Source organism: Anolis sagrei, chromosome 3 (assembly GCF_037176765.1).
Source record: "Anolis sagrei isolate rAnoSag1 chromosome 3, rAnoSag1.mat, whole genome shotgun sequence".
NCBI lineage: Eukaryota > Metazoa > Chordata > Lepidosauria > Squamata > Dactyloidae > Anolis > Anolis sagrei.
The window spans coordinates 9,840,004-9,867,541 of record NC_090023.1 but is presented as its reverse complement, the minus strand read 5'-3'; the positions used below and the strand labels follow the sequence as shown (position 1 = coordinate 9,867,541).

The 27,538-nt window shown below is 41.6% G+C and overlaps 1 protein-coding gene across 1 annotated transcript in view; it reads left to right on the top strand.

Annotated features, from left to right (window-relative positions):
- Positions 1–26,470, top strand: part of RSF1 (remodeling and spacing factor 1) — a 91,300-nt gene extending 64,830 nt beyond the window's left edge. The window contains exons 12-16 of the mRNA XM_060771225.2: positions 3,479–3,546; positions 5,157–5,364; positions 10,767–10,990; positions 13,064–13,249; positions 16,385–26,470. Of these exons, the coding sequence (XP_060627208.2) occupies positions 3,479–3,546; positions 5,157–5,364; positions 10,767–10,990; positions 13,064–13,249; positions 16,385–16,950 (1,252 nt within the window). The 3' untranslated portion in view covers positions 16,951–26,470. The remainder of the gene's footprint in view (positions 1–3,478; positions 3,547–5,156; positions 5,365–10,766; positions 10,991–13,063; positions 13,250–16,384) is intronic.
- Positions 26,471–27,538: the final 1,068 nt, after the last annotated feature.

The window sequence follows — 27,538 nt, the reverse complement described above, 5'->3', positions numbered from 1 at the left end:
TTGAGGTTGGCTTTGAGCCCATCTTTAAATCTTTTCCTGCCCACCAACATTCCGTTTTCCGTTCTTGAGTTCGGAGTAGAGCAACTGCTTTGGGAGACGGTGGTCGGGCATCCGGACAACGTGGCCGGTCCAGCGGAGTTGATGGCGGAGGACCATCACTTCAGTGCTGGTGGTCTTTGCTTCTTCCAGCAAGCTAACATTTGCCTGCTTGTCTTCCCAAGAGATTTGCAGGATTTTTCGGAGGCAACATTGATGGAATCGTTCTAGTAGTTGCATGTGACGTCTGTAGATAGTCCACGTCTCGCAGGCGTATAGCAGGGCTGGGAGAACAATAGCTTTATAAACAAGCCCCTTGGTATCCCTACGGATGTCCCAGTCCTCAAACACTCTCTGCTTCATTCGGAAAAATGCTGCACTTGCAGAGCTCATGTGGTGTTGTATTTCAGTGTCAACATATGCATATATTGATGTTTTCTTACACCTTTCTTAACATATGCATATATTAATGTTTTCTTACACCTTTTTCACACCTCTGTCTGTTATCTGTGTGAATGTAAGGCTGAGTTGTTTCTGTGATTGCATGGTGGTTATTATCTCCAGGACACTATATTGAGCCTGAAGGCCCTCCTTGTGTGGGAAAACGTGTCTTTGACTCCTGTGAAGTAAAGCTTTTATGAACAAATTGCCATATACCTTGACAGATGAGGGAAAAAAAGCATATGCAGCAGAAGCTCCCTTTCACCCTAGAAGCACCCAGCCATCTTCCAAGGGGATTAAAGCATTCTGCAGCTATAACACTTTGAAAAGGTCATCGCTTGTTAGTAAAAATCACACTTGAAATGTATTATGTTTGGCAACAGGCCTGTGAAAGACATCATCTTTGTTGCTTTTGCCTTTGTGTGACCTCTCCGATTCATTTCAGCCGCTTTTAGGCGAAGCTCAAGCTCCAAAACCTTCATGACAGTTGACCTCTTTTCCCCTCAGCTGTGAATAAAACAACTTTAAAGTCACATTTAAATCCCTCCTCCCTCGTTTTGCAGTGCTGTTGAAGTACTCAAATATCGAGAACATGAAAGGGCAAGAGGGAGAAGGTGATATATAGTGTCATCAAGAATCAATATCATCCTTTAGAGATATTTTAAGAAGTTTTGAGAAGTGGCTTTCAAAGAGGAGTAGAAAAAAGAAGCTCACAGCTGATTTCTTTTTGTAATGCTTAAATCTATAAAGAAGTTCAGAACACATATTGTTGCTGTATTCCATTATAAACTATTTCAGAATTATTTGGGCAATGATTGTCATTTTTGGAAGGAATTCTGTAGAACCCACAACACAGCACTTCTATGAAAAACAAAACAATTGCAGGGTTGCTGTGAGTTTTCCGGGCTGTTTGACCATGTTCCAGAAGCATTCTCTCCTGATGTTTTGCCCACATCTATGGCAGGCATCCTCAGAGATTGTGAGGTATATTGGAAACTAGGACAAGTACTTACTTACTTTACTTACTTACTTACTTAGGCGATCCCTCATAGTCCGAGGATGATGATCCTCCAAGAGTGGTAACCTGGGAGTGGATCCGTAGGTGACTGTGGCACTCTATTCTTGACCTACATCTTCTCCCGCAGTGAGGGCATTGGTTTCCAGGTGGGAGGCGGTCCCGATCAGGGTTGGCTTGACGCGCCTTCCTCTTGGCACGTTTCTCTCTTTCGCCCTCCATTTGTGCCTCTTCAAATTCTGCAGCACTGCTGGTCACAGCTGACCGCCAACTGGAGCGCTCAAGGGCCAGGGCTTCCCAGTTCTCAGTGTCTATGCCAGAGTTTTTAAGGTTGGCTTTGAGCCCATCTTTAAATCTCTTTTCCTGTCCTCCAATATATATATATGAGTGGAATGTCCCGGTTGGGAGAAAGAACTCTTGTCTGAGGCAGGTGTGAATGTTGCATTTGGCCACCTTGATTAACATTGAATAGCATTCAAAGCCTGGCTACTTCCTGTCTGGGGGAATCCTTTGTTGGGAGGTGTTAGCAGGTTCTGATTGCAGCCTGTCTGGAATTCCCCTATTTTTGAGTGTTGCTCTTTATTTACTGTCCGGATTTTAGAGTTTTTTTATAATACTGGTAGCAGATTTTGTTCATTTTCATGGTCTCCTCCTTTCTGTTGAAATTGTCCACATGCTTGTGTATTTCAATGATTTCTCTGTGTAGCCTGACATGGTGGTTGTGAGAGTGGTCCAGCATTTCTGTGTTCTCAGATAATATTCTGTGTCCAGGTTGGTTCATCAGGTGCTCTGCTATGGCTGACTTCTCTGGTTGAGTTAGTCTGTCATGCCTTTCATGTTCCTTGATTCATGTTTGGGCGTTGTGTTTGGCACAGAGAAGCCATTGAAATCCACAAGCATGTGGACAATTTCAACAGAAAGGAGGAAACCGTGAAAATGAACAAAATATTGCTACTAATATTTAAAAAACCTCTAAAATCAGGACAGTAAATAAAAAAACACCCTGAAAACAGGGTAATTCTGGACAGGAAACAATCAGGGCCAGCCAGCATCTCAGAACAAAAGATTCCCCCATGGAGGAATCATGTTATTTGATTACGGATATCAGAACTCGGTGAACGTTGGCCACTAGATTGGCTTTTAATTGTTATTGTTTTAATTGATTGTTTTAACTACTGTGGTTATTGCTGTTATGTAATTTATTTGTTGAATTGTTGGCATCAAATTGTGCCGGTTGTAAGCCGCCCTGAGTCCCCCCTCGGGGGTTGAGAGGGGTGGGGTAGAAGTGCCCGAAATAAATAAATAAATAAATAAATAAATAAATAAATAAATAAATCAGCCAGGCCTTGGAGCTGCAAGGCTTTGCAATGCTAATCAAGGCAGTTAATTGCAACATTCACACTTCCCTCCAGCAGACAAGAGTTATTTCTCCCATCCTGGACCTTCAACAGATATATAAAACTCCCTTGTCTAGTTTCCAATATACCTCTCAACCTCTGAGGATGCCTGCCATAGATGTGGGCAAAATGTCAGGAGAGAATGCTTCTGGAACATGGCCATACAGCCTGGAAAACTCATAGCAACCCAGTGATTCCGGCCATGAAAGCCTTCAATAAGGCATAAAACAATTGCTATCATATAAAACAAAGGAAGAACAAGAAGATTGACAGGGAACTTGTTCATCTCTTCATTTGGACAGTTGTTCTAAGAGAGTGACATGCAAGTTGATTTTCTTTGTCCTTCCTCCCCTACCATCAATTAATAAATAGAGTGTAAAATAAATCTCATTCTATGTAACTTGTGCTCAGATATTTTGCCTTCTTAAAAAGGGTAGAAAGCCATTTGCATTTCCCACGTTTGGAGAGCAACGGTTAATGTTTGGAAGCCTAGCTGTGTTTTGATTGTCCAGTGGGTATTTGTTAATTAGTTTATCCCTTGGAATGTCTTTGAGTTGTGAATTGAAACTGATAATTTTCCCCCTTCTAGATTTGATGAGTTTGATGAAGCCATTGATGAAGCAATTGAGGATGACATCAAGGAAGCTGATGGAGGAGGTGTGTCCTGCTGACCATGGCTAGGGAAACATTTGGGTGATGCTAATCTAGAGTGAGGAATTTAATACTGAGGAGCCGTTTTACATATGTAAATACATGTAACTGGATTTGGCTCCCCACTTTGGGGTTCCCCATTTAACAGGTTGTGGAATTACAGCGAACCCTCCACATTTGCAGGAGATAAAGGCACAGGACCCCCACAAAAGTGGGAAAAAACACTTTTAAAAAACCGAGATTATCTCAGTAGGTCCTCCAGTTTGTGGAAGTAGACTATAGAGAACCCAGGACAGTGGTTCTCAACCTGTAGGTCCCCTGGTGTTTTGGTTTACAACTCCCACAAGTGCCAGTCATTTTTCCAGCTGTTAGGATTTCTGGGAAAGCCAAAATATCTGAGGACCAACAGGTTGAGAATTACTGACCTAGAGATTCCTAAAGAGTACCGTATATTCTGGTGTATAAGACTACTTTTTAACCCAAGAAAATCTTCTCAAAAGTCAGGGGTCATCTTATACTTGGGCGTAGCCTTATGCATGGGAGTCGTCTTATATGCAGGAGTAGCCTTATGCATGGGAGTCATAGAGCAAGTGCTGAAACTTCCAATCCGGATTGGAGAATCTGTGGCTGCTGAATATGTGGGGGGAGCTCAAAAATGGCAATGGCTGCGTCCCTACTGTATGCAGCGACTGTATGAAAGCATTAAGGGTGACGCTTTACAAGTTCAGTAGAAGAAAATCCATTCATCAGGATTCGTGGACTTAACGCGGGCCCGATGATGAGCTGAAGGGGCGCCTCACCAGGAAGGTGTAAGTGAAGGGCGGAGCAAGCTGCAGGCATCCGGGCCACCCGGGGTATGAAAAAAAGAGATAAGAGTGCCTCTGGGCCCAGAAAAACACACCTCTTTTACCTGTCTGGCCCGCCATTGTATCCTATTACCGTATCGCCTCCTCTGCCTCTCAAATCTTGCTCCTGAAGACTGCAGTGAAGTGGTGCAGGTGCGCATTCCGTTAACAGTGCACATGTGCGAGATCTGAGAGGCAGAGAAGGAGGTACAGTAATAGGAAAATTACCATATTGAAATCAAATCTGATGCTTTTTCAATTTTTATTTGGCGTGTGTTGGAAGAGGGGTAGTCTTATACGGTGAGTATATACCAAACTCTATATTTTAACTGGAAAAGTTGGGGGTTGTCTTGTACGCCCAGTTGTCTTATATGCCAGAATATACAGTACATATTAATTAATTCTGCAAAGTGAGTTCAGATTTCCCCCAGCCATGGTGCTTTGTGTCACTTTGTGCCACTCTCCCTAATTGTGTTGCTCATGATAAAAGAAGATGGATCACTCCTGCTTCCCTGAAAACTTGGTGAACAAGGAAAAAATTAAATGAATCAAAGGCTTGGGGTTAATTCTATTCTGGGCTGCTCAACTTCCAGATTGTTAGGATCTGGGAAGAGACATGGCTCACTTTCTTCTTTGTTATAGGAGCCACAAAATAAAATACTTGGGTACTTTTTATACAGGGAAGTTGTAATAAGCAGGAGGAGAGGGAGGTTTAGATGGCCAAGCAGAACTAATGAGTCATTGCTTTTCTCTTGATCCACTTGAATATAGGTGGGGGAAAAGGGAAAGACATGTCCAACATCACAGGCCATCGTGGGAAGGATATCTCCACCATCCTGGAGGAAGAAAGGAAGGAAAACAAGCGGCCTCCAAGGGCTGCAGCAATTCGTCGCAAGAAACGGCGACGGCTGAATGACCTGGACAGCGACAGCAACCTGGATGAAGAAGAAAGTGAGGATGAGTTCAGAATCAGTGACGGGTAAGTAATTGTAGAGCCTAGGGCAGGGGTCCTCAAACTTTTTAAGCAGAGGGCCAGGTCACAGTCCCTCAAACTGTTGGAGGGCCAGATTATAATTTGAAGAAAAAAAAACATGAATGAATTCCTATACACACTGAACATATCTTATTTGTAGTGCAAAAACACTTTAAAATAATACAATAATTAAAATGAAGAACAATTTGAACAAATATAAACTTATTAGTATTTCAATGGGAAGTGTTGGCCTGCTTTTGGCTGATGAGATAGGATAGTTGTTGTTGTTCAAGTAGTTTCCGACTTAGGTTGACCCTAAGCAAGGGCCAGGTAAATGACCTTGGAGGGCCATATCCGGCCCCCGGGCCTTAGTTTGAGGACCCTTGGTCTAGGGCCGTGATGGTGAACCTATGACACACGTGTCAGCACTGACACGCATGGCTATTTTTGATGACACGCGGCTGCATGCGGCCGCATACAGACAAGTACACCTTATAAGAGCCAATCTAATTCCATCCTTAAATTTGTAAAAGGCTCTACAAATTTAACATCTGCACGTTTGAGGATTGTTCACTCCATAACTCAGGATGGAATATACATATTTCTTATTTAAACTATAAATATTGCAAAATTATGTTGTTTTTTTCTCGAAGTTGACACCCCACCCAAGTTATTCTCAGGTTTTTGGGAAATTTTGACACACCAAGCTCAAAAGGTTGCCCATTACTGGTCTAGGGCCTCCAAAATCCAGCATATGTTAGTTAATAAAGCCTCCTTCTCTGCCCTCCAGCCCATCTTATTTTTCTCCTTGTCCCATGTCTTGCTGGAAATATATTGAAACAGCACTTGAATCATTGTGATGAAAGACTGGAGATAAGCAGCCTTGCTGTTGCTTGGTTTTAGTGAACAATGCAGTAAAGTTTGAACTGGGAAATAATGGGATATTTCTGTGTCAGTCCTGTCAATTGTCTGTAAAGTAACAGCCGCTCCATCGAGAATCTCTTACTGAGCATGAGTGAATAGCAAATCAGAGAGAAGGGGTGTGGGGGAGTGACTAGGACCTCATCACATTAACATCAAGAAACACTAAATCTAAGTTCATTTTGTTGTTTTTAAGGGTTGGATGCATTCACACGGGATGCGTACAAACCCCATTACACACCTTTTGAAAATACTGCTCTTTGATCATACCACCAAAGGCTGACTTCTCCCAATCTGTTCAAATGTATCCTTACATCAGTTTTAAAAAAATGTAATTCTAAATGTTGGAAATGTGGGGAGATAGAAGGTACATATTTTCACATGTGGTGGACATGCAGTAAGGCAAAACATTATTGGAAAAGAATTCAGAAAAATATACAAGAAATTTTAGAAATAGAAATCCCAAAATGACCAGAAACCTTTCTCCTAGGAATACACAAATTGAAATTAGACTGAAATAAAGACAAATTACTATTCCTCTTGACGACAGCGGCAAGAATCTCGTACGCAAAACAATGGAAAAGAGAAGAAATCCCCGAGGAAGAAGATTGGATGACAAAAATACAAGATATAAGGAACGTGGACAAGCTTACATTCCTACTATCCAAGAATAAGGGCACAGCTGGAGACGAACCAAGTCACAACATTCCTGACAAGACATAACATGAATGAGCTCTTTTGGAAAAGATAAAGCCATATGAGAAAAGAAGACCAGGAGAAAAGAAGAAAGAAATTTAAAGACAAAGAATGAAAAGGGAGGAAACATCTTTGAAGATACAAGGAAGTCAAGAGCTTCTTTATACTTATAACCTTTCAATTTTCTTCTTTTAATGCTATATCTTTCTCCTTACTCTCTCTCTCTTATCTCTTTCATTTTCTTTTTTCTCTTTCTTTCCTGCCCTCCACCCCCCCCCCCCCAAATATCCCTCACACTATACTCTTGGAATTTCCTTTTTCTCACAATTTTCTCTATCCATTCTCTATACCCCACTCATTGGACTTTTTTTTTTGTAATAAAATTGTAACTCAATAAAGATTATTTTTTAAAAATCTAATTTTCTGCAGTGAGATAGCTTGGAAGTCTCAGACTCCTGTTGGCATGAGATTTAAAATAATTTTAAAAACACAATTTAAATCCTGTGTTTGTTTGCTCCACTTCTGAGACCTTTTGAAGACAGATTAAAATAGTTTGCTAACAGAGGGGACAAATGTCATGTGATAGGACCCCGTTGGGAATTACACGTCAAGGGGCTCAGGAATAGAGTATATCCCAATGTGATAAGGTCCTTAGCCTGTCCCACCAGCTCTACAGGGTTATTTATTTCTTTCTTTATTTAAAGCTTTTCTATCCCGATCTTCTCTACCTCTGTAGAGGGACTCAGACTGGCTAACAACAGAAATTCAATGCACAAATACGACTAAAAACATCATAAAATCATAATAATGGCACCGGGATTGTGGCGCAGCTGGCTGAGTGTCAGTTGCATTAAGAACATTCTGACCAAAAGGTCATGAGTTCGAAGCCAGCCCGGGTTGGAGTGGGTTTCCAACCAATTGTGTAGCCTGTTGTCGACCTTTGCAACCCGAAAGACAGTTGCATCTGTCAAGTAGGAAAATAAGGTACCACCTTAAAGTGTGGGGAGGCTAAATTAACTAATTTATGAGGCCATAAAAAAGACTCCAGCAAGCACTCCAGCAAAAAGCAGGCGGGGAATGCGGAAGTACTTAATCAGTGTAGCAGATGGACGAATAAAGCGACAGCTCCCCTGGCGGCCAGAAAAAGTTAAATAGCTTCTGTCTATGTCTGTATATGTTGTATGTCAAAATTGGCATTGAATGTTTGCCATATATGTGTACACTGTAATCCGCCCTGAGTCCCCTGCGGGGTGAGAAGGGCGAAATATAAAAGCCGTAAATAAATAAATAATAAATAAATAAGTTAAAATACGAACAGAATAAATACATATAAGCCAAATCGCCAAGATAGAATCAAGTTCAACTCAGTCCGCCAATGTGGTCAGTAGTTATTAGGTTATTGCTGGACTCAACCAATTATTCTGGGAATGCTATGTCCCAGAGCCCGGATTTCACTAGCTTTCTGAAGGTCAGGAGGGAAGGGGCAGATCTGAGCTCCATCGGGAGAGAGTTCCACAGCCGGGGGCCACCACCAAGAAGGCCCTGTCTCTCGTCTCCACCAGACGCGATTGCAAATGTGGTGGGACTGAAAGCAGGGCCCCTCCAGAAGATCATAACAACCTTGATGGTTCATAGTGGAGAATCCGTTTGGACAGGTAAACTGGGCCAGAACCGTTTAGGGTTTTGTAAGTTAACACCAGCACTTTGAATTGTGCTCAAAAGCTAATTGGCAGCCAGTGGAGCTGACGCAACAGAGGAATTGGGCACTCCCTGTCCATAATCTGGCTGCCATGTGTTAGACTAGTTGCAGCTTCAGGGCAGTCCTCAGAGGCAATCCCACGTAGAGAGCGTTGCAGTAGTCTATACGGGATGTAAATAAATATTTAAGATCTTTTGCTGTGTTTTTAGCTATGAAACAGGTTCAAGCTTTTTAAATTTCATTTACAGTACTTTTTTTGAACTTCTGGTGCCAAGTCAAACTTCCCAAGGTACGGGTGCAGCTGGCGCACAAGCTTTAATTGTGCAAAAGCTCCCCTGACCACCGCCGAGACCTGGGGTTCCAGGCTCAGTGATGAGTCCAAGATCACTCCCAAGCTGTGAACCTGCACCTTCAAGGGGAATGTTAACCCCGTCAAGCACAGGCTGTAACCGTATGCCCTGTTCGGCCTTTCGACTGACCAGGAGTACCTCTGTCTTGTCTGGATTTAGTTTCAATTTGTTCGCCCTCATCCAGTCCGTTACAGCGGCCAAGCACCGATTCAGGACTTGAACAGCCTCCTTAGTAGCAGGTGGGAAGGAGTGACAGAGTTGGACATCATCTGCGTACAGGTGACACCGCACCCCAAAACTCCGGATGCTCTCTCCCAATGTCTTCATGTATATGTTGAATAACATAGGGGACAGTACTGAGCCCTGCAGGACCCCACAGTACAATGGCAGTGGGGCTGAGCAGGAGTCCCCTAACAACACCTTCTGGGAGCAACCCTCGAGGAACGACTGGAGCCACTGCAAGGCAGTACCCCCAAGGCCCATTCCCGCAAGGCGTCCCAGAAGGATACTGTGGTTGACGGTATCGAAGGCTGATGAGAGGTCCAGCAGAACCAAAAAGAACACACTCCCCCTGTCCAGTTCCCGGCGAAGATAATCAACTAAGGCGACCAAGGCTGTCTCGGTACCATGTCGAGGCCTAAAGCCAGACCGCCAATTCAGCCACCAAAATGGAGACTATGACACAGGCAAAAGCAGGTGAAAAAAGTATGCTTTATTCTTCTTCCAGGAGTTTGATTTTTCAAATTGTAAATCTTAGCCAGGCTAGGTTGAATATTTATTTTCAATATAGAATCATAGAATCAAAGAGTTGGAAGAGACCTCATGGGCCATCCAGTCCAACCCCCTGCCAAGAAGCAGGAATATTGCATTCAAATATCCCTGACAGATGGCCATTCAGCCTCTGCTTAAAAGCTTCCAAAGAAGAAGCCTCCACCACACTCCGGGGCAGAGAGTTCCACTGCTGAATGGCTCTCACAGTCAGGAAGTTCTTCCTCATGTTCAGATGGAATCTCCTTTCTTGTAGTTTGAAGCCATTGTTCCTTGTCCTAGTCTCCATGGAAGCAGTAAACAATCTTGCTCCCTCCTCCCTGTGGCTTCCTCTCACATATTTATACATGGCTATCATATCTCCTCTCATCCCTTTCTTCAGGCTAAACATGCCCAGCTTCTTAAGCCGCTCCTCATAGGGCTTGTTCTCCAGACCCTTGATCATTTTAGTCGCCCTCCTCTGGACACATTCCAGCTTGTCAATATCTCTCTTGAATTGTGGTGCCCAGAACTGGACACAATATCCCAGGTGTGGTCTAACCAAAGCGGAATAGAGGGGTAGCATGACTTCTCTAGACCTAGACACTATACTCCTATTGATGCAGGCCAAAATCCCATTGGCTTTTTTGCCACCACATCACATTGTTGGCTCATGGTTAACTTGTTGTCCACGAGGACTCCAAGATCTTTTTCACACGTACTGCTCTCGAGCCAGGCATTGTCCCCCATTCTGTATCTTTGCATTTTGTTTTTTCTGCCTAAGTGGAGTATCTTGCATTTGTCCCTGTTGAACTTCATTTTGTTAGTTTTGGCCCATCTCTCTAAATGTAAGTCACGCATTGGCAAACTTCAGCCCTCCAGGTGTTTTGGACTTCAACTTGCACAATTATTAACAGCCTGGTATAAGCTTTCCCATGCCTGGTACACGTTCTCTAATTTGCAATATTCTTCCCTTTGATCTGTATCCCCCCTAGATCTCAGGATGAATTTGTTGTGTCAGATGAGAACGTAGACGAAAGCGAAGAGGATCAGCAATCACACGACGACAGCGATCGAGAATTCTCCCGGCGTCGGCCCAGGAGGCACCATTCGAGGCCAATGAGGCAGAGCAGGCGGCTGCGGAGAAAAACAGTCAAGAAAAGATACTCAGAAGACGACGAAGAGGAGGACTCTGAGGATAACGTAAGCGGCAACTCTGGTAAGTTGGACAGCTTCCCTTTGTTCACTTGGCAAGTGGACTGAAAGTGTTCAGTACTAGGCCCCAAGTTAGACATCTCCTTTGGGTGGAAGATCTAGAGATTCCTAGAGAGGAAGACTATAGTAATTGGTAAATAATCAGATTCTCAATAGTTATGTCCACAAATGTGGAGGGCTGACTGTAAATACCCTGTCAGTAAGAAAACATCGTCATTGACCTACCTTTGCAACTTTGAACCCATTATAATATTTATCCATGACACATATTATTTGATTGTAAATCATATCAGAAGATGGAGGATTTCTACCTTTGTCCATATATCAAACAGACAATGTATTGGGAATCTCTTATCAGAACAACATATTTTATGTGTGACCAAGACCAAAAATAACATAGAAAACAGCTCTGTATTTATCATTTTATGTTGTGCATTTGGACCGGCCACTGTGTTTTATTTTCCATTATGCTATTTCGTACTGTTTATTTTACTTGATTGGTTTATTTATTTTATTGTGATGTTATTTTGTTGTTTATATTTTATGTTGCTGTAATGTATCGCTGGGCTTGGCCTCATGTAAGCCTCTCCGAGTCCCTTTTGGGGAGATGGTGGTGGGGTATAAATAAAGATTATTATTATTATTATTATTATTATTATTATTATTATTATTATTATTATTATCTGAAACATAACAAGATGAGTCCACAGCAGACACTGCTGCCTGTTTAATTGGATCACACGTCGGACACTTCCCAAGTGTCTAGGACTGTGTGATGTATCGATGAATAATGCATGCAGATCCCAGTAAGGTGGCCTTCTGCAGCTGATGATGATGATGATGATGATTATTATTATTATCTGTATATGAGCAAAACAATACAATTGAAAACCATATATGTGGGGCTGATTGGGATAAATTGTAGGGGTGATAAGGAAATATGATGTATACATTCAGTTTTGTCATATTTATTTACTGGTTTACTGTATTGTTATATGTGTCTTATTTTAACTTACTACATAGAGCGCAGTCAAGTCTTACCAAGCCCTGTTGTTTGGTTTGGTATTTCGATATGGCCTAAGGCAGTGTTTCTCAACCTTCCTAGTGCCGTGACCCCATAATACAATTTCTCATGTTGTGGTGACCCCCAACCATAACATTATTTTTGTTGCTACTTCATAACTGTCATTTTGCTACTGTTATGAATTGTAATGTAAATATCTGAGATGCAGGATGTATTTTCATTCACTGGACCAAATTTGGCACAAATACCCAATACACCCAAATCTGAATACTGGTGTGGTTGGGGGATTGATTATTTCATTTGGGAGTTGTAGTTGCTGGCATTTATAGTTCATCTACAATCACAGAGCATTCTGAACTCCACCAATGATGGAATTGAAGCAAACTTGACACGCAGGGTTTGGTGGGCATTGACCTTGAGTTTTGGAGTTGTAGTTCACCTACATCCAGAGAGCACTGTGGTCACAAACAATGATGGATCTGGACCAAACTTGGCACAGATACTCAATATGCCCAAGTGTGAACACTGGTGGAGTTTGGGGAAAATAGACATTGACATTTGGGGGTTGTGGTTGCTGGGATTTATAGTTCACCTACAATCAAAGAGCATTCTGAACCCCACCAAAGATAGAATTGGGCCAAACTTCCTACACAGAACCTTCATGACCAATAGAAAATACTGTGTTTTCTGATGGTCTGTGGCGACCCCTCTGACACTCCTTAGCGACCCCTCCAGGGGTTCCGACCCCCAAGTTGAGAAACGCTGGCCTAAGGGCTAAACAATAAAATTATTTTTAGTATTATTTATCCATGAAGAACGATCTGAGAATTAACATTTCTTGGCAACATGATGTTAGAAGGCTTTGTTGACGTTCATTTTGATATAGGAAGAAACTACTAAATTACCAAAGCTGGGCATTTCTACTTCTGGGCAAATTTTTTGTCATTTTGAGGAGCATGAATATTCAACTTGTTGTTAATACATGTGGCAAATTCCTCCCACTTCACAGTCTGAACTTCATACATTTGCTTCTTTTCCTTCTCCGTTGTGCAGAAACCGAAATGTCTTCAGATTACAGTGATGACTTTTTAGAAACCCGGAGGAGATCTCGGCGGAATCAGAAGAGACAAGTCAACTACAAGGAAGACTCTGAAAGCGAGGGTTCTCAGAAAAGCTTCCGATATGGGAAAGAACTGAGAAGAATCCACAAACGCAGGCTATCTAGTTCAGACAGTGAAGGTAAAAATGAAAATATTGAAAAAGTAAATGTAAAGGTTTCCCCTTGACATTAAGCCTAATTGTGTCCGACTCTGGGGGGTGTGGTGCTCAACTCCATTTCTAAGGCAAAGAGTTGGCATTGTCCATAGACGCCTCCAAGGTCATGTGGCTGGCATGATTGCATGGAGCACTGTTAATTTCCCACCAGAGCGGTACCTATCGATCTATTCACATTTGCATGGAGCTGGGCCTAACAGCAGGAGCTCACCCTGCTCCCTTGATTCAAACTGCCGACCTTGTTGAGCGAGTAGGTAAATTTATGAAAGACCCTCCTCATAAATGTATAGCAGAGTAACTTATCAGCAGCAGCGTGACCCGGCAGCAGTAGCCCAAAGTGAGAAAAAGAACAAAAACACAGACCAATGTATTGTCGAAGGCTTTCATGGCCGGAATCACTGGGTTGTTGTAGGTTTTTCCGGGCTATATGGCCATGTTCTAGAGGCATTTTCTCCTGACGTTTCGCCTGCATCTATGGCAAGCATCCTCAGGGGTAGTGAGGTCCACATGCTTGAGAAGCCATTGAAATCCACAAGCATGTGGACAATTTCAACAGAAAGGAAGAAACCATGAAAATGAACAAAATCTGGCTACCAGTATTAAAAAACTCTAAAATTACAACAGCAAAACAACAGAAAGTAATCAGGCACATCAAATCACTCTCAACAAAAGATTCCCCCTAGGCACTTCCAAGCCATCAAATGCTAATCAAGGTGGTCAGTTGAAACTTTCACACTTGGCTCCAACAGACAAAAGTCCTTTGTCCCACCCTGGTCATTCCACAGAAATATAAACCCATTTTCCTAATTCCAACAGACCTCACTACCTCTGAGGATGCTTGCCATAGATGCAGGCGAAACGTCAGGAGAAAATGCCTCTAGAACATGGCCATATAGCCCGGAAATACCTACAACAATACAGACCAATGTTATCTTTTCCATAGTAGTGTTTTCTTTGTAGTAAAATAATATGGTTTCACTATTTACAAGGTTTCCATAACACAAATAAAGTTCAACCTTCACATTGGAGCTTCACACATACCTCACACACCTCAGGACAACACAAGACTTATTTAAAGCAATGATTTTAGCAGGAAAGGCAGTAATAGCCTGGGGGTGGAGAGACGGAAAAAAAATAGAATTTGGAAAATTGGAATAACTATTTATTTGAACAAGTCCAATCAGATATTATTGCATGTATAACCCAAGAAGATTCACAGGAGGACAGAACAGAAGAAATTAAAGAGAAATTGGCAACATATATGAAATGGGTAGAAGAAAGTGAATCCAGCACAGATATTGTACAAAGATTTCAAAAGTTGTGTTTGTGGTTAAAAATAAAGATATAGAGAGAAAAGTGGTGGGAGGAGGTGGGAGAAAAAAAAATAAAAAATGTAATATGAATAAATCTGTAAAGAATGAGAATAGATGATATAGAAAGATGTTATTATAATGTATGCTTGCAATAGACAATTATCATCTGTTCAAATATGCTATTCTCTTTTCAATAAAATTGTTTTAAAAAACACCTCAAGGCAACACTAGCTGTGGCCCACTAACTCTTAACAGGCTTTGGCCTACTAACTATATCAATGCTTGACTCATATTTTTGTAATTAAAAATACCTAGTTAATTTTTAAGATTTCTGACAGAACTTTCTGTAGGCAAGATCAGCAGATCAGCGGTTTAACCTGCTGCGCGACCTCAGGCTCCAAAATATTGATGTGAAGCACAAATTAAGTAAAAAAAAAATTCCAGAGAAAAAAAGTGAAAGATCAAATGAGTGAAAACAATAGGGAATTTAAACATGACAATTGCCAGCTTTATGAACTTGAGAGCTCAGGCAGTTCTTACACTTTCTCTTACTCCTTGGTAGAGAATGTTTCGTGAAATAATTGAGGGTGGGAGCAGTTGACCTGGCACTGGGGGAATCTAAGCCACAGTCAGATCTAAATTTAAATCATTCCAAATGAATTGTCAGAAAGTTTTGGTCACTCTGACTCAGATTCAAATGATAATTTATGGGGACATCCCCAGAGTGAAGAGAGAGGGGACCAGGAAGACAGTTCCACCTTGTCTCCTGTGCTATGCTAATAATATAGTATAATATATTGGATATCCATATAATATTTATAATATTGTAATGTTATGCGATATAAAACTAATAATAAAATACAATATTATAATTATATATTTTATATTACATGTAATATTACTAATAATATTACAATATAATTTTTTTGGCATATCAGGAGCAACTTGAGAAACTGCAAGTTGCTTCTGGTGTGAGAGAATTGGCCGTCTGCAAGGACGTTGCCCAGGGGACGCCTGGATGATTTCATGTTTTTATCATCCTTGTGGGAGGCTTCTCTCATGTCCCCGCATGAGGAGCTGGAGCTGATAAAGGGAGCTCATCCGCCTCTCGCCGGATTCGAACCTGCGACCTGCCGGCACAGGGGTTTAACCCACTGCGCCACCGGGGGCTCCATTACAATATTATGGTATAGTACAATTTATTTAGAGGTTTTCTATACCGGCCTTCTCAACCTCGACGAGGGACTCAGGTCGGTTTACAGCATATATAAAGTACAATCATATAAAAGAGCAACAAGCGCAAATCATTACATATTAAAATAGTACAATACAGTACAGTAAAAACATCATCATTACAGTTTCCTAAGCCAAATATAATAATATATAATACTGATATTGTGCTATGCTAATAATATAATATATTATATGTTTATATATCTTGTAAGCCGCTGTGAGTCCCCTTCGGGGTAAGACGGGTGGCATATAAATGCCGTAAATAAATATAAACAAATAAATAAATAAATAAAACTTCTGCCTCCTCCTGTTGAAATGAGAAAGTTTTCTGCAATAGAGGATGTATTTGTGAAGAAAGTCCTTTTGTGTTACAAGGCTAGATGGCTGTTACTGACATCTAACCTTGTCTCATAAAGCCTTGGCATGTCCGCAGAGAGCTGTACAAACTGCATGTTGCTCAACCCTTATGTAAACAATATTGTGTTAAAGCAATAGCCAGTTGTTGCTTGCCCTCAAAGTTTGATCCCAGTTTTAAGTGTGATGCTTGTTCCAGAGAGCTACACAAGCAAGAACTCCGAAGACGGCCCACCAGCCAAGTCAAAGCGGTCCGTTCGGAAACGCAGCCACAGCTCCGACGAAGACTCCGAAGGCGAGGAGGGGGACGAGGAAGAGCGGCCCGTCCGAAAGCGTCTGAACCGGATCGAAACAGACGACGAAGACAACGGCAGCAGTGCCAACGATGAGGCCAAGAAGCCCACCCCTGCCAGCAAGCCCCCAGAGCCCCAGGCCCCGCCAGACGTCCCCAAGAAGCCCTGCTACCGGATAGAAAGCGACGACGAAGATGACTTTGACAATGTTGGGAAGGTCGAAAGCCCCTTGGACTACAGTCTGGTGGATTTGCCCTCCACCAACGGACAAAGCCCTGGGAAAACAATCGAGAACTTGATCGGGAAGCCTGCCGACAAGGCTCCCACCCCGAAGGACAGCACGGCCACTGCCAGCTCGGCGCCCAATGGGACGAGCGGTGGCCCGGAGGCAGGCGGCCCGGAGGAGGACGAAGACGAACTCTTGCGAGTGACTGACCTTGTCGATTACGTCTGTAACAGTGAACAGTTATAAGACTTCCATTTTTTGTGCTAATTTATTCCACGGTAGCTCATACCAGCGGGCCAGTTATTAAAAAGGTGTTTTATTTTTCCTAGAAAACTCTCCACTACAGTATCAATTTTTAGCAGTCAAGAACTTCACCAGTCCTGCAGTTTGGGGTAATTTTTTTTCTCTCTCCGCCGACCTGACCCCCTGTGATGTGACCAGGTTTTTTTGGGACGCTTTTTTGTCAAGATAATTACTTTAAATCCCCTGTTATCATTCTTCCCTCCTCCTCTTCTTCCGCTTCCAGATCCTGAACTCCATCTACGAACACAGACCTTGTAGTAAACGAGAGATTTGTATATTTTTGACTTTATATTTCCTGAGTGCACACACATTTAGAGGTGTTGGGGGCATGAGGGCTGGGATCGTGTAGTCGAAAGAAAAGCATTCCAAGTTGGTCAGGGCCCAAAAATCGGAATTGGGTGGGTGGGTGGCGGCAAAGGGTTGGGGAAGGGGCTGCAGAGGCACTTGTGCTCCAACTTTTTAATAGGAGATATATATTCTATTTAAATGTTCACAACTTAGAGGACAATTTAACAGGCAGTTTTAAGGAAAAAGAAATAATAATCTTTACTGTTGCATTTTGTGACTTGTAGGTTTTAACTTAACCATAGTTCCTTTTAGTAATCGCTTTCCAGAAAAGCAGCCTTCATAATAAAAGACCCCTGAGGATTTCCACAATGGAGAGAGGCGCAGGAAGCACCATGCCAGAAAAGGATCTCGCGCCACCTTTTGATTTGCAGCTCCCTCTCTGATAAATGTCTTTTAAAAGTGCTTTGTACAGCGGGAAGTTGTAAACTGTTATCGAGCTTTTGACCGTTTTGAGACTACGCTAGCGATTCATAACTGGGCTGTTCTTTTTAATGTATTGTTTTAAAATCCGGTGCATTCATGCACAATATCTCTAGAGAGAGGAAGTTGCAGTTTTAGCTGTGAAGAGACCAGATTGGGCAGCAAATCATTTTCGAGAGATGACAGGTCTCCTGTAAAGAGAGAACTGATGGCCTTTAAGACCCCTTCAGTGCTCATAGTATCTACTTCAAATTGAAGTATGCAAATGGAGCAGGTGTTGTTTTTCTTTCCTTTTCCTTCTGGGGGGGTTTCTTTTGTTTGGGGAGGCATACATGTGTGTGTATATGTGTGTATGAAAATCACTATTAGAGAGACTTTAACTATACTTTAACTCTCTGGATTGTTTTATCATTTGCTGTGTCCTTTGCTGGCCACCCTTCATGTTTTTAATTGACATTTTAATATCAGACAGTTGCTCAAATTTATAATGGAGATCCCCATCCTCATTTTCCTTAAGATATCATTGTTCTCAGAGACAGGCAGCATAAAACTGGGGACGTGCTACCTAACTCCACAATTTCTTGGAAAGATGGTCTAACAAGAATGTTAGTTCACTGCTACATTCTCTAAGCGCCTAGGCAGGCTTTCGTAAGTTTGCTTCATTCTCGTGGTCTCTGTGGAATGCACACATGTGGCATCAGAGTACCACATGTGTGGATTCCACCGAGAACCACTTGAAGAACCATGGTTACAGGTAAGCAACCATAGTTTCATTTTCGTGGTCTCTGTGGAATGCACACATGTGGTACTCTGATGCCACATGTGTGGATTCCATAGAGGACCACTTGAAGAACCATGGTTACAAGTAAGCAACCATAGTTTCATTCTCGTGGTCTCTGTGGAATGCACACATGTGGTACTCTGATGCCACATGTGTGGGTTCCACAGAGGACCACTTGAAGAACCATGGTTACAGGTAAGCAACCATAGTTTCATTCTCGTGGTCTTTGTGGTATGCACACGTGGTACTCTGATGCCACATGTGTGGATTCCACAGAGGACCACTTGAAGAACCATGGTTACAGGTAAGCAACCATAGTTTTTCCTTTACTTATATTCAGCGTAATGCATGCATGGTTGAAAGTGTCAGCTTACGAAGCTTTCACATCTGGAATAGTCCTTCTTCCTTTCGAGTGTCTCTGTTTCTTTAAATGCTGGGTTTGGGACTTTATTCTGGTGCTGGGCCTGTTGCTGGCAACGGCTGCACTGGTCTTGCTGCTGGCACTGAAGTGAGAGTTCGCCCTCCCTTCGCCCTCCTTATGCCCCAGCATTTTATTTCATTTTTAGGTGTTTGTTGCTAGGCGCTTATGTATTTGGCTGGTTTGTTTATTTATCAAGACTTCAAAGCAGACTGTTGGCCAATGCAAGATACTTCACAAGACAGTGTTGAGACTGTTCAGTTCTCTCCCTTTCCCTGTTTTTATTCCCTGCGTAGCATGGTAAGAAGAACCATCCGTTGTGTTTGTGTATCTTCTAGCGCTCTCTCTCAAATCCGCCTTTAAAGGTCCGAGTCTCCAAATGTTGACAAGAGTTAGCTTACCTAAACAGCACCCTTCATGTGAAGCAAAGCGATAGCCAGTATGTATTCTAACAAGCTGTAAATCCACATGTTGTTATTTCAAATGGTATCTTGCTTTTCCTTTAGTTTGTATGATGCTGCAAAGCAAGACAGCCTTTCCCTTTCGTTTCCGTTACAGAGATTTGGCGATAACTGTTCACTTCCAGAAATGTACAGAAAAGAGTCTGGCAAAGTCTCTGCTAACTGGATAAAGCAAAACAAATGTGAAAGTAAAATACTCTCATCCTTGCTATAGTCAGTTCTATAGTTCTTGTGGAGCCAAACTGCATTTTCTTTTCTTAGGCTGCGGGGTCGTTGGCACACTCTCCTTTTCGAACTGTCCAAATTGTCTGTTCATTTAATGCTTGATTAGTTTTATGTAATGAGTATTTGTGTGATAGAGGTAACTTTTCTAGAATAGAATTGAGAGGCATCACTTAATACCACCTTTTTTTAAAAAAAGGCCAATTTCCCAGAACACTTTGAGAAGTGTATTTGAGAAGCATTTGGAGCATTTTATTTGAGAAGCCTTTCAAACAAGGTAGTCCTTGAAGATCATGATGCATTGGAGTCGCTTTTGAGTCTTTTAAGTCGTTAAAGAGGCATCCAATATTAAGGAAATTGCGAGAGGAAGGATGGAGGCACCACCTGATAAAAATGGACCCAAGCTAAATGAGAATGTTTTATACCTACTGGTTGCATCTCTCTGATGGCTTTGCATAAGGGACAGTTGATTCTTCTTGTGCAGAGGTACAATGTGTGCAGAATCTATGGAAAATGATCACTATGAGTTCATCACTATGCACCGTTATCCTAACATTATGTGCTACTTCTAATGTTGCATTGACTTGCCTCTCATTTCTTCCTGTAGAAACCAAGACAGGACTTCTTCTCTCAGTTTTCATTTTGGAGATCCCCATTTTCATGTCTTCTCTGCACCATTCCAGTGCCCTTTTTTCAGAAGTAAAAGGCCAAACATTCCCACATCCTGTCAGGATCCCATTGATTATCTAGACATTACACAATGATCCTGTTTGATATCACAGCTGTTCCCATGTATGTATCTTATCATATGACCGTGGGTTAAGGTCCATGGAGGTCTGTTTTCACTTACGGCTGAGGTTACAGAGCATATTGTACTCTTAAACTAGAGTAGTCAATGTTTAGTCTTTTCATTCAATTGAGTTTGATGAAACCTTATTCAGTTCACTTGAGGAAACCTCAACATCTCAAAGCAAGCAGTAAATTCGAAGTGAATGGTGACATACGTAAACTTCCTTCTAAAAAGGAAAACAACAGTTTGAGTAGAATAAGAAAGAAGTAAGGTTGTGTGGTAAAGTGTTGCATTGGAATACATTTTTGCAGATCTCAAAAGTTCTCAAACCTTCCAGTTTTTTCAGGCTAAAAGCTTGGGAAAAAATCCCCCCAAGTGCCATCAAATCGCCTGCCATTGTCAATATCCCATGACTCCTAATGCTGGCCACTGCAGTTCAAGTGATCTTTTCATGAAGTCACAGCTTCTCCTTTATATAGGAGAGGTTTTGGTGCCCTCGATATGAAATATTTTTCATATATTTCAGGAATGTTTTCCAGAAACAGTTGTATTCCAACTGAATTTGTAAAGACCACAATTGCCTCAGGATTTCCTCTTTCTTCCAGCGCTGCCCAAGTGGGTTATCAAAACTGTTTCCTCACAAATACATAGATTTATCTTGGTGAGTTGACAAGGATAACTTACAATTTTGTGTATTTACTTGGAAATAGATTCCATTGAGTTCAGTGATACATATATACAAAGAGGTTTACATAGAACTGGAGAGCGGCTTTTTCTTAATCACCATACTTCTAGTATTTGAAGAGTTCCTTCATCCTCTTTCTAAAAGAGAATACAGCAGAGTTGGATCTGATATTTTCTCCTAATGTAGTTAATAGGAGTTGCAAACTGTTTGGTAACAGTATAAATCTATTTTTCCCTTGGGATTGGGGGTGTAGGGCCACCCAAAAGTTGGAATAACATGGCCTCGATGGTAGTGAAGGCAGTCTTCCAAAAGATAAAGTCTTTTTCCCTCAGCCGGAGTAAAAATGCTACCAGAAAAAGTTGGAAATAATGCATTATTTCCCTTCACAAGCCATTTCCTATATCTATCCTTGAACTAGATAACAGAAATTGCAGTATATTATTTGAAGGGAATGCTATTTTCATTGTTGTATTCTTGTGGGATGCATAACTTTAGCATCTGTGTGAAGGCAACACAATTGGATGCGTGTTTACATAAAGAGAGACTTATTTTCTGCACATAGCAGTAAGGTTTAACGCTTCTTATAGAGTTACTTGGGCACAATTTAGGAAACGATTACTTCTCTGCCTTTAAAAAACATACCATGTGGGTTGCACCTTGCCTTTTAGAAATCAAATAATGTTAAGTGGGTTACATTTTCAGCAAATCTTGGAGGAAATGACCCAAACCGATCATGATTTAATTCCGAGATTGTGGAAGGTGAGGTGGCAGACTTTTGGATTATGGCCAGGTGAGATAATTAAAGCTCCCATATATTTAAACAAACACTTTTGCCTAGTAAATTTAGCTCTGCTGAATCTTTTATGCCATATTTCCTAGTTTTTTGAAAGGAGGGTTATTTTGAGAGTGGGTATTCTTAATATGGAATATCATTCAGAGCTATTCATCTCATGTAAACTAAATTGGAGCAGTTCAGAGTTTTACCAACTTGGCCTTATGTCTAAAATACATCTTAGCTTTTTCCATTTCCTCTAAGACCAGCTTCAGGATTTTCTACCCCTGATTTGGTGTAATAATTGTCTTCCTGACTATTGGGTCTTTTTAAATGAACAGTGATAAATCACTGTTTGAATATCAATGTATCAACAGAAGTGGCTTCCTCTTTTCTCTCCTTCCTTGACCTAAAAAGTCTGAGTATTGTTCAGTCTTCAGTACAAAAAAATCAATGGTTTCATCAAAGATGTAACTCTCCCTTTGAACTTGATGGACTTCGAAAAGTGCTTACTTGGCTCAGTTGCGCCCAATGCTTCAACTTTTAATCGAAAAGGACCTAATAGTTTCAATCAAGAGTGAAAGGTAGATACGTAATCCTGCTTTTCAAGTCTTAACTTGATGTACGATCCATTAAATTTATTTCCAGCTACAGCTCTTTGTACTATAGATGGGGACTTTTTTCATCTTACACTATAGTGAAGTTTCTGCAGTGGTCTGGCATTGGCGAAGCTTTATTTCCCAGTTTGGATATGGTTGCCCTCTTTCTGTGTACTCTATTGTAGAGGCAATAACAATGATAGTGCTCAATATTCAATGTTTTTTCCCTATCTCTTCCCCTTCCATCAATGTGAGAGATAATATCTACCCCTCTGGTTTTACCAAGAACAATATTCAGTCTCTCCTTGATTTGTATGTTTGTCACACTTCTCTGTATAGGTGCCCCATGACTCTGTTCTTCCTCTTCTTGAAAGTTTGACACATGGACCATTTTGAGTCTGATATTCACCATCTTCCTTCCATTACAGTCTTACATAGGACTCCAGGATCCATTGCGGTCTTTGCCCAGTCCCTTAAAACTTGTGTTTCTTAAAGCGCCATGACTTTTTCCCATTCCTTCCTAGGCCCATTGATTCACAGCATTACAACTGTATATAGGGTAAAAGGTCCTAGTGAACCATTTAAATCATGTATGAAAGTTCTCTGCATATTTTGGAAGGACCAGAAAAGCTTGTGCTTTTCTCAAGAGTTCCCCCTGAAACTCCAGCAGTGAGTGAGAACACTCAATTCACGTGGAAAATCAAATTGCAAGCAAAATCAGAATATTCTAAGTCGAAGACCACAGATTGCACAATGTATTGTCGAAGGCTTTCATGGCCAGAATCACTGGGTTGTTGTAGGTTTTTTGGCCATGTTCTAGAGGCATTCTCTCTTGACGTTTCGCCTGCATCTATGGCAAGCATCCTCAGAGGTTGTGAGGTCTGTTGGAACTAGGAAAAATTGGTTTATATATCTGTGGAAAGACCAGGGTGGGACAAAGAACTCTTGTCTGTTGGAGCTAGGTGTGAATGTTTCAACTGACCACCTTGATTAGCATTTGATAGCCTGGCAGTGCCTGGGGCAATCTTTTGTTGAGGGGTGATTAGATGTCCCAGAAACCATGAAAATGAACACAATCTGGCTACCAGTATTAAAAAAAAACCTCTAAAATTAAAACAGCAGAGGGAAAACAATCAGGGACATCTAATCACCTCTCAACAAAAGATTGCTCCAGGCACTGCCAGTTGAAACATTCACACCTAGCTCCAGCAGGCAAGAGTTCTTTGTCCCACCTTTGTCACTACCTCTGAGGATGCTTGCCATAGATGCAGGCAAAACGTCAGGAGAGAATGCCTCTAGAACATGGCCGAAAAAACCTACAACAACCTAGTTGCACATTTGGCTCTCCCATTGAAATCAAGACATTGGGTTTCAGTGAGGAGGATTCTGGAATTTGTATATGAATGAACCCCTTTATCTTGTGTGTTTCGCATTTTGATAGCACGCTGCAGGTTTCTCATTTTAACGTCCCATCTGCATCTGTTACATAACTTCGATCTGCATCTGTTGTCTAGTTTATTGCAAGCCCATTATCAATGGTGGAGAGATGGTAGGTGTACCTTAAAATTTGAATAAAATTATCAAATGTTAGTAGGACATACCCAATTGTGGCTTGGCATCTCCCATCTCTATTTCCTAATACATATAATTTTTATGTATTGTTGAAGGCTTTCATGGCTAGAATAACTGGGTTGTTGTAGGTTTTTTTGGGGCTCTACGGCCATGTTCTAGAGGCATTCTCTCCTAAGAAAATGCCTCTAGAACATGGCTGTATAGCCTGAAAAAACCGACAACAACCCATTTTTTCATGTGTTTATGAATGCCTAGAATGGTTCTCCCGTGTGTAAAATGGCAAAAGAGGGAGCAATGCAGGATTACAGACTGGTGAGGTTCACAACAGCATTTGTTTGATACCTTTTTGGCCAATCATACCACCAGATTTTTGATGCTCCCACCATTAAATAGGACTTAATGTTTGGATTGTCATTCATCAGAGTGTGAGAGATACTTTTCTTTTTTTGACAATTCAACCTAGTAGCATAACAAAATCCTGACTGTTCCTGTTCCCCATTTCTTATTCCGTAAAGCCTCCTCAAGCTTTGTCACCATAGTATGCTTTGCAATGTATAGCTGCAAATCGGAAAAATAGATAGTTTTAGTATATATTAAAGAATTTCATTCCTTAATATGTATTAAAACTTGTCATTTTATTTCATTTTCACAGTGTAGATGCTTTGGACTTAAGAGTTTCGTTCTGTGGAAAAAGCAGCCTCAGGTTTAAGATGGTTGAGGTTGTATAAATGACCCTGCTTGGAGTAACTTAGGCAATCTGTTGTTTTCGGCGAAGTCTTCAAAAGGAACATAATATCAAGCCTTTGGAAAGGGATTGTAATATATTCGGCGTCGCTTGTATTTGGCCCACGTCTCCACTTGAACTTGGCAGCAGTATTTGATGCGATGTGCCCATGATTCATATGTATGCATGTATGTATGATTCATATGTATCCATATGCTTGATCCTCTCCCCAGTGATGGAAGGCATAGGGACACATGCCTCTCTGCTCAAGCCACCTACATTGCTTTTAGTACCGTTTGTGTAGTCATTTCTTCATTTGTGGGAAACAAATTGCACAAAATCTGGTCTCGGGAAATGTTCTTCGTATGATTCTTTTAACTCTTTTAACTGGTGCATCTTGAGTAGTCTTATCAAAGGATTGGTGTTTTTAATATAGGAGTATGTTCCTGACTTGAAAATAGAGCAGTGGTTCTCAACCTGGGGTCCCCAGATGTTTTTGGCCTTCAACTCCCAGAAATCCTAATAGCTGGTAAACTGGCTGGGATTTCTGGGAGTTGTAGGCCAAAAACATCTGGGGACCCCAGGTTGAGAACCACTGAAATACAGCCTTCAGAATGTGACCCTAAAGCAGTGGTTCTCAACCTGTGGGTCCCCAGATGTTTTGGCCTTCAACTTCCAGAAATCGTAACAGCTGGTAAACTGGCTGGGATTTCTGAGAGTTGTAGGCCAAAAGACCTGGTGACCCACAGGTTGAGAACCACTGCCTTTGAGGATCTATATCAGGCATGGTCAAACTTCAGCCGTTCCTCCAGGTGTTTTGGACCTCAACTCTCACAATTCCTAGCCTACCAGCTGTTTGGAATTGTGGGATTTGAAGTCCAAAACACCTGTCTGGAGGTGTTTGTCCATGCCTGCAACGCCAACAGACATATATTGTATATTCCTGGAAGGCATAGCTCTTCCATTTCTTTTCATTGGAGAAGACCAACTGAGAAGCTGACCTTTCCTTTCCAAATGGGTCACACAGGATAGTATCTATGCAGCAATGCAGAGGGAACGGTGTCTACATTTTCTCTGGAGACAATTTCCATATTGCTCTTTTGTATTGTTTTCAAACATTGCCTAATGAAGGGAGGAGGAGAAAAAAAAACAAACTTGGGGAAGAGAACTGGAAGCGTTATCAATGCTGTACATACATTTGGGATTATTTTATCACTTCTCTCTTTCCATTCCCCAAAAGAGCCCCGCAAAAGTCACTTGCATGAAAACAAACAAAAAAAGTAACTTGGGGTGGAGAGTCCTTGTGCCCTCGGCGCTCAAAACAAGTGGTTCATCAAACTGCAGTCGAACTAACAGCTGGTGTTTTTAGCTTTGCAGCACATGACTGTTTAAATACTGTATTCCTTGTAAATGAAGTTTAAGAAAATGTTACGGCTGGTGCCAATATTTTTGTTAATGAAATGTTCAATGTCGTCTCACTACGGTCTGGTCGGAGCTCTTTGTGTATAAGCTGGGCCTGCAGCCTTTTTATAGCTCGGAGGCCTCCTTGTGTAACTTTCGTTTTTATTTTCTTTCATAATGTTTTGTTTTTTTGTTTATAATATCTACTGTCATTTCTTTCATATAAATATGACATGTAAATTGTCATAATAAAACAAACAAACATTTAAATACGCGGATGCTCAGCCTCGCATGTTGGAGAAGAGCCCACTTGCCGCGGCTTCGTCATCTTATTCCAGGTTTGAATTTGCAGGTAATACAAGACGGGAAGGAGCTAGACGAAGCCCTTACTCGATGTCACCATTCTTTAAAAATCAAATGATTCTCTTGAATTACATCCCTATGAAACTAAATGTCAATGTACAAGGGGTATTTTTTAAGTAAGGTCCGTTTTGTTGTAGATACTAGTAGTTCCCGCGCATACTGCAACGAGCGCGCGTGTCGTGTACCGGCATGCCTCGGGAACAACTGTGCTCAGTTTCCGCTCTGTGGCTCACCTGTACGGTTCTGCTCTGTGCTTTAAAAAATTTAAGACTATCAACTCACCCTCCGCATGTGAGGTTTGCTCGCTTCAACTGAAGCCACTAAATCGTCTGTAATCAAAGAAGGGCGGCCGGAGCAGTCCTCATCATGGACGTTGTCACGGCCATCTTTGAATTGTCGTACCCACTTACGCACGTTGCTTTCACTCATAACAGTATCACCGTACACTTCACAAATCTGTCGATGAATTTCTGCAGCAGGCAGGTTCCTTGCTGACAAAAACCGTATCACTGAGCGAACCTCACATGCGGAGGGTGAGTTGATAGTCTTAAACATTTTTAAAGCACAGAACAGAACCGTACAGGTTAGCTACAGAGCGGAAACTGAGCACAGTTGTTCCCGAGGCATGCTGGAACATGACACACGCGCTCGTTGCGGTATGTGCGCGAACTACTCGTGTCTACAACAAAACGGACCTTACTTAAAAAATACCCCTTGTAGTTAGATCCTGTTTTCTCTTCCCACTGCCTAAAATACTTCAGTACCCCCAAGTTTGGAAAGATAAGCATTCCCTATATATTATGCAATCGCATCGATCTAGTGACACACAAATGCGTGTTTTAAAGGAAACATCTTCCAGAAAATGTCTTTTTTGAAGTATGATTTTCTTTCTTCCCTTTCATTCTATTCTTTTCCCTTTTTTCTCTTTCCTTAATACAGGTTGAGCATCCTTTAGTCAAAAGGCTTGGGACCAGA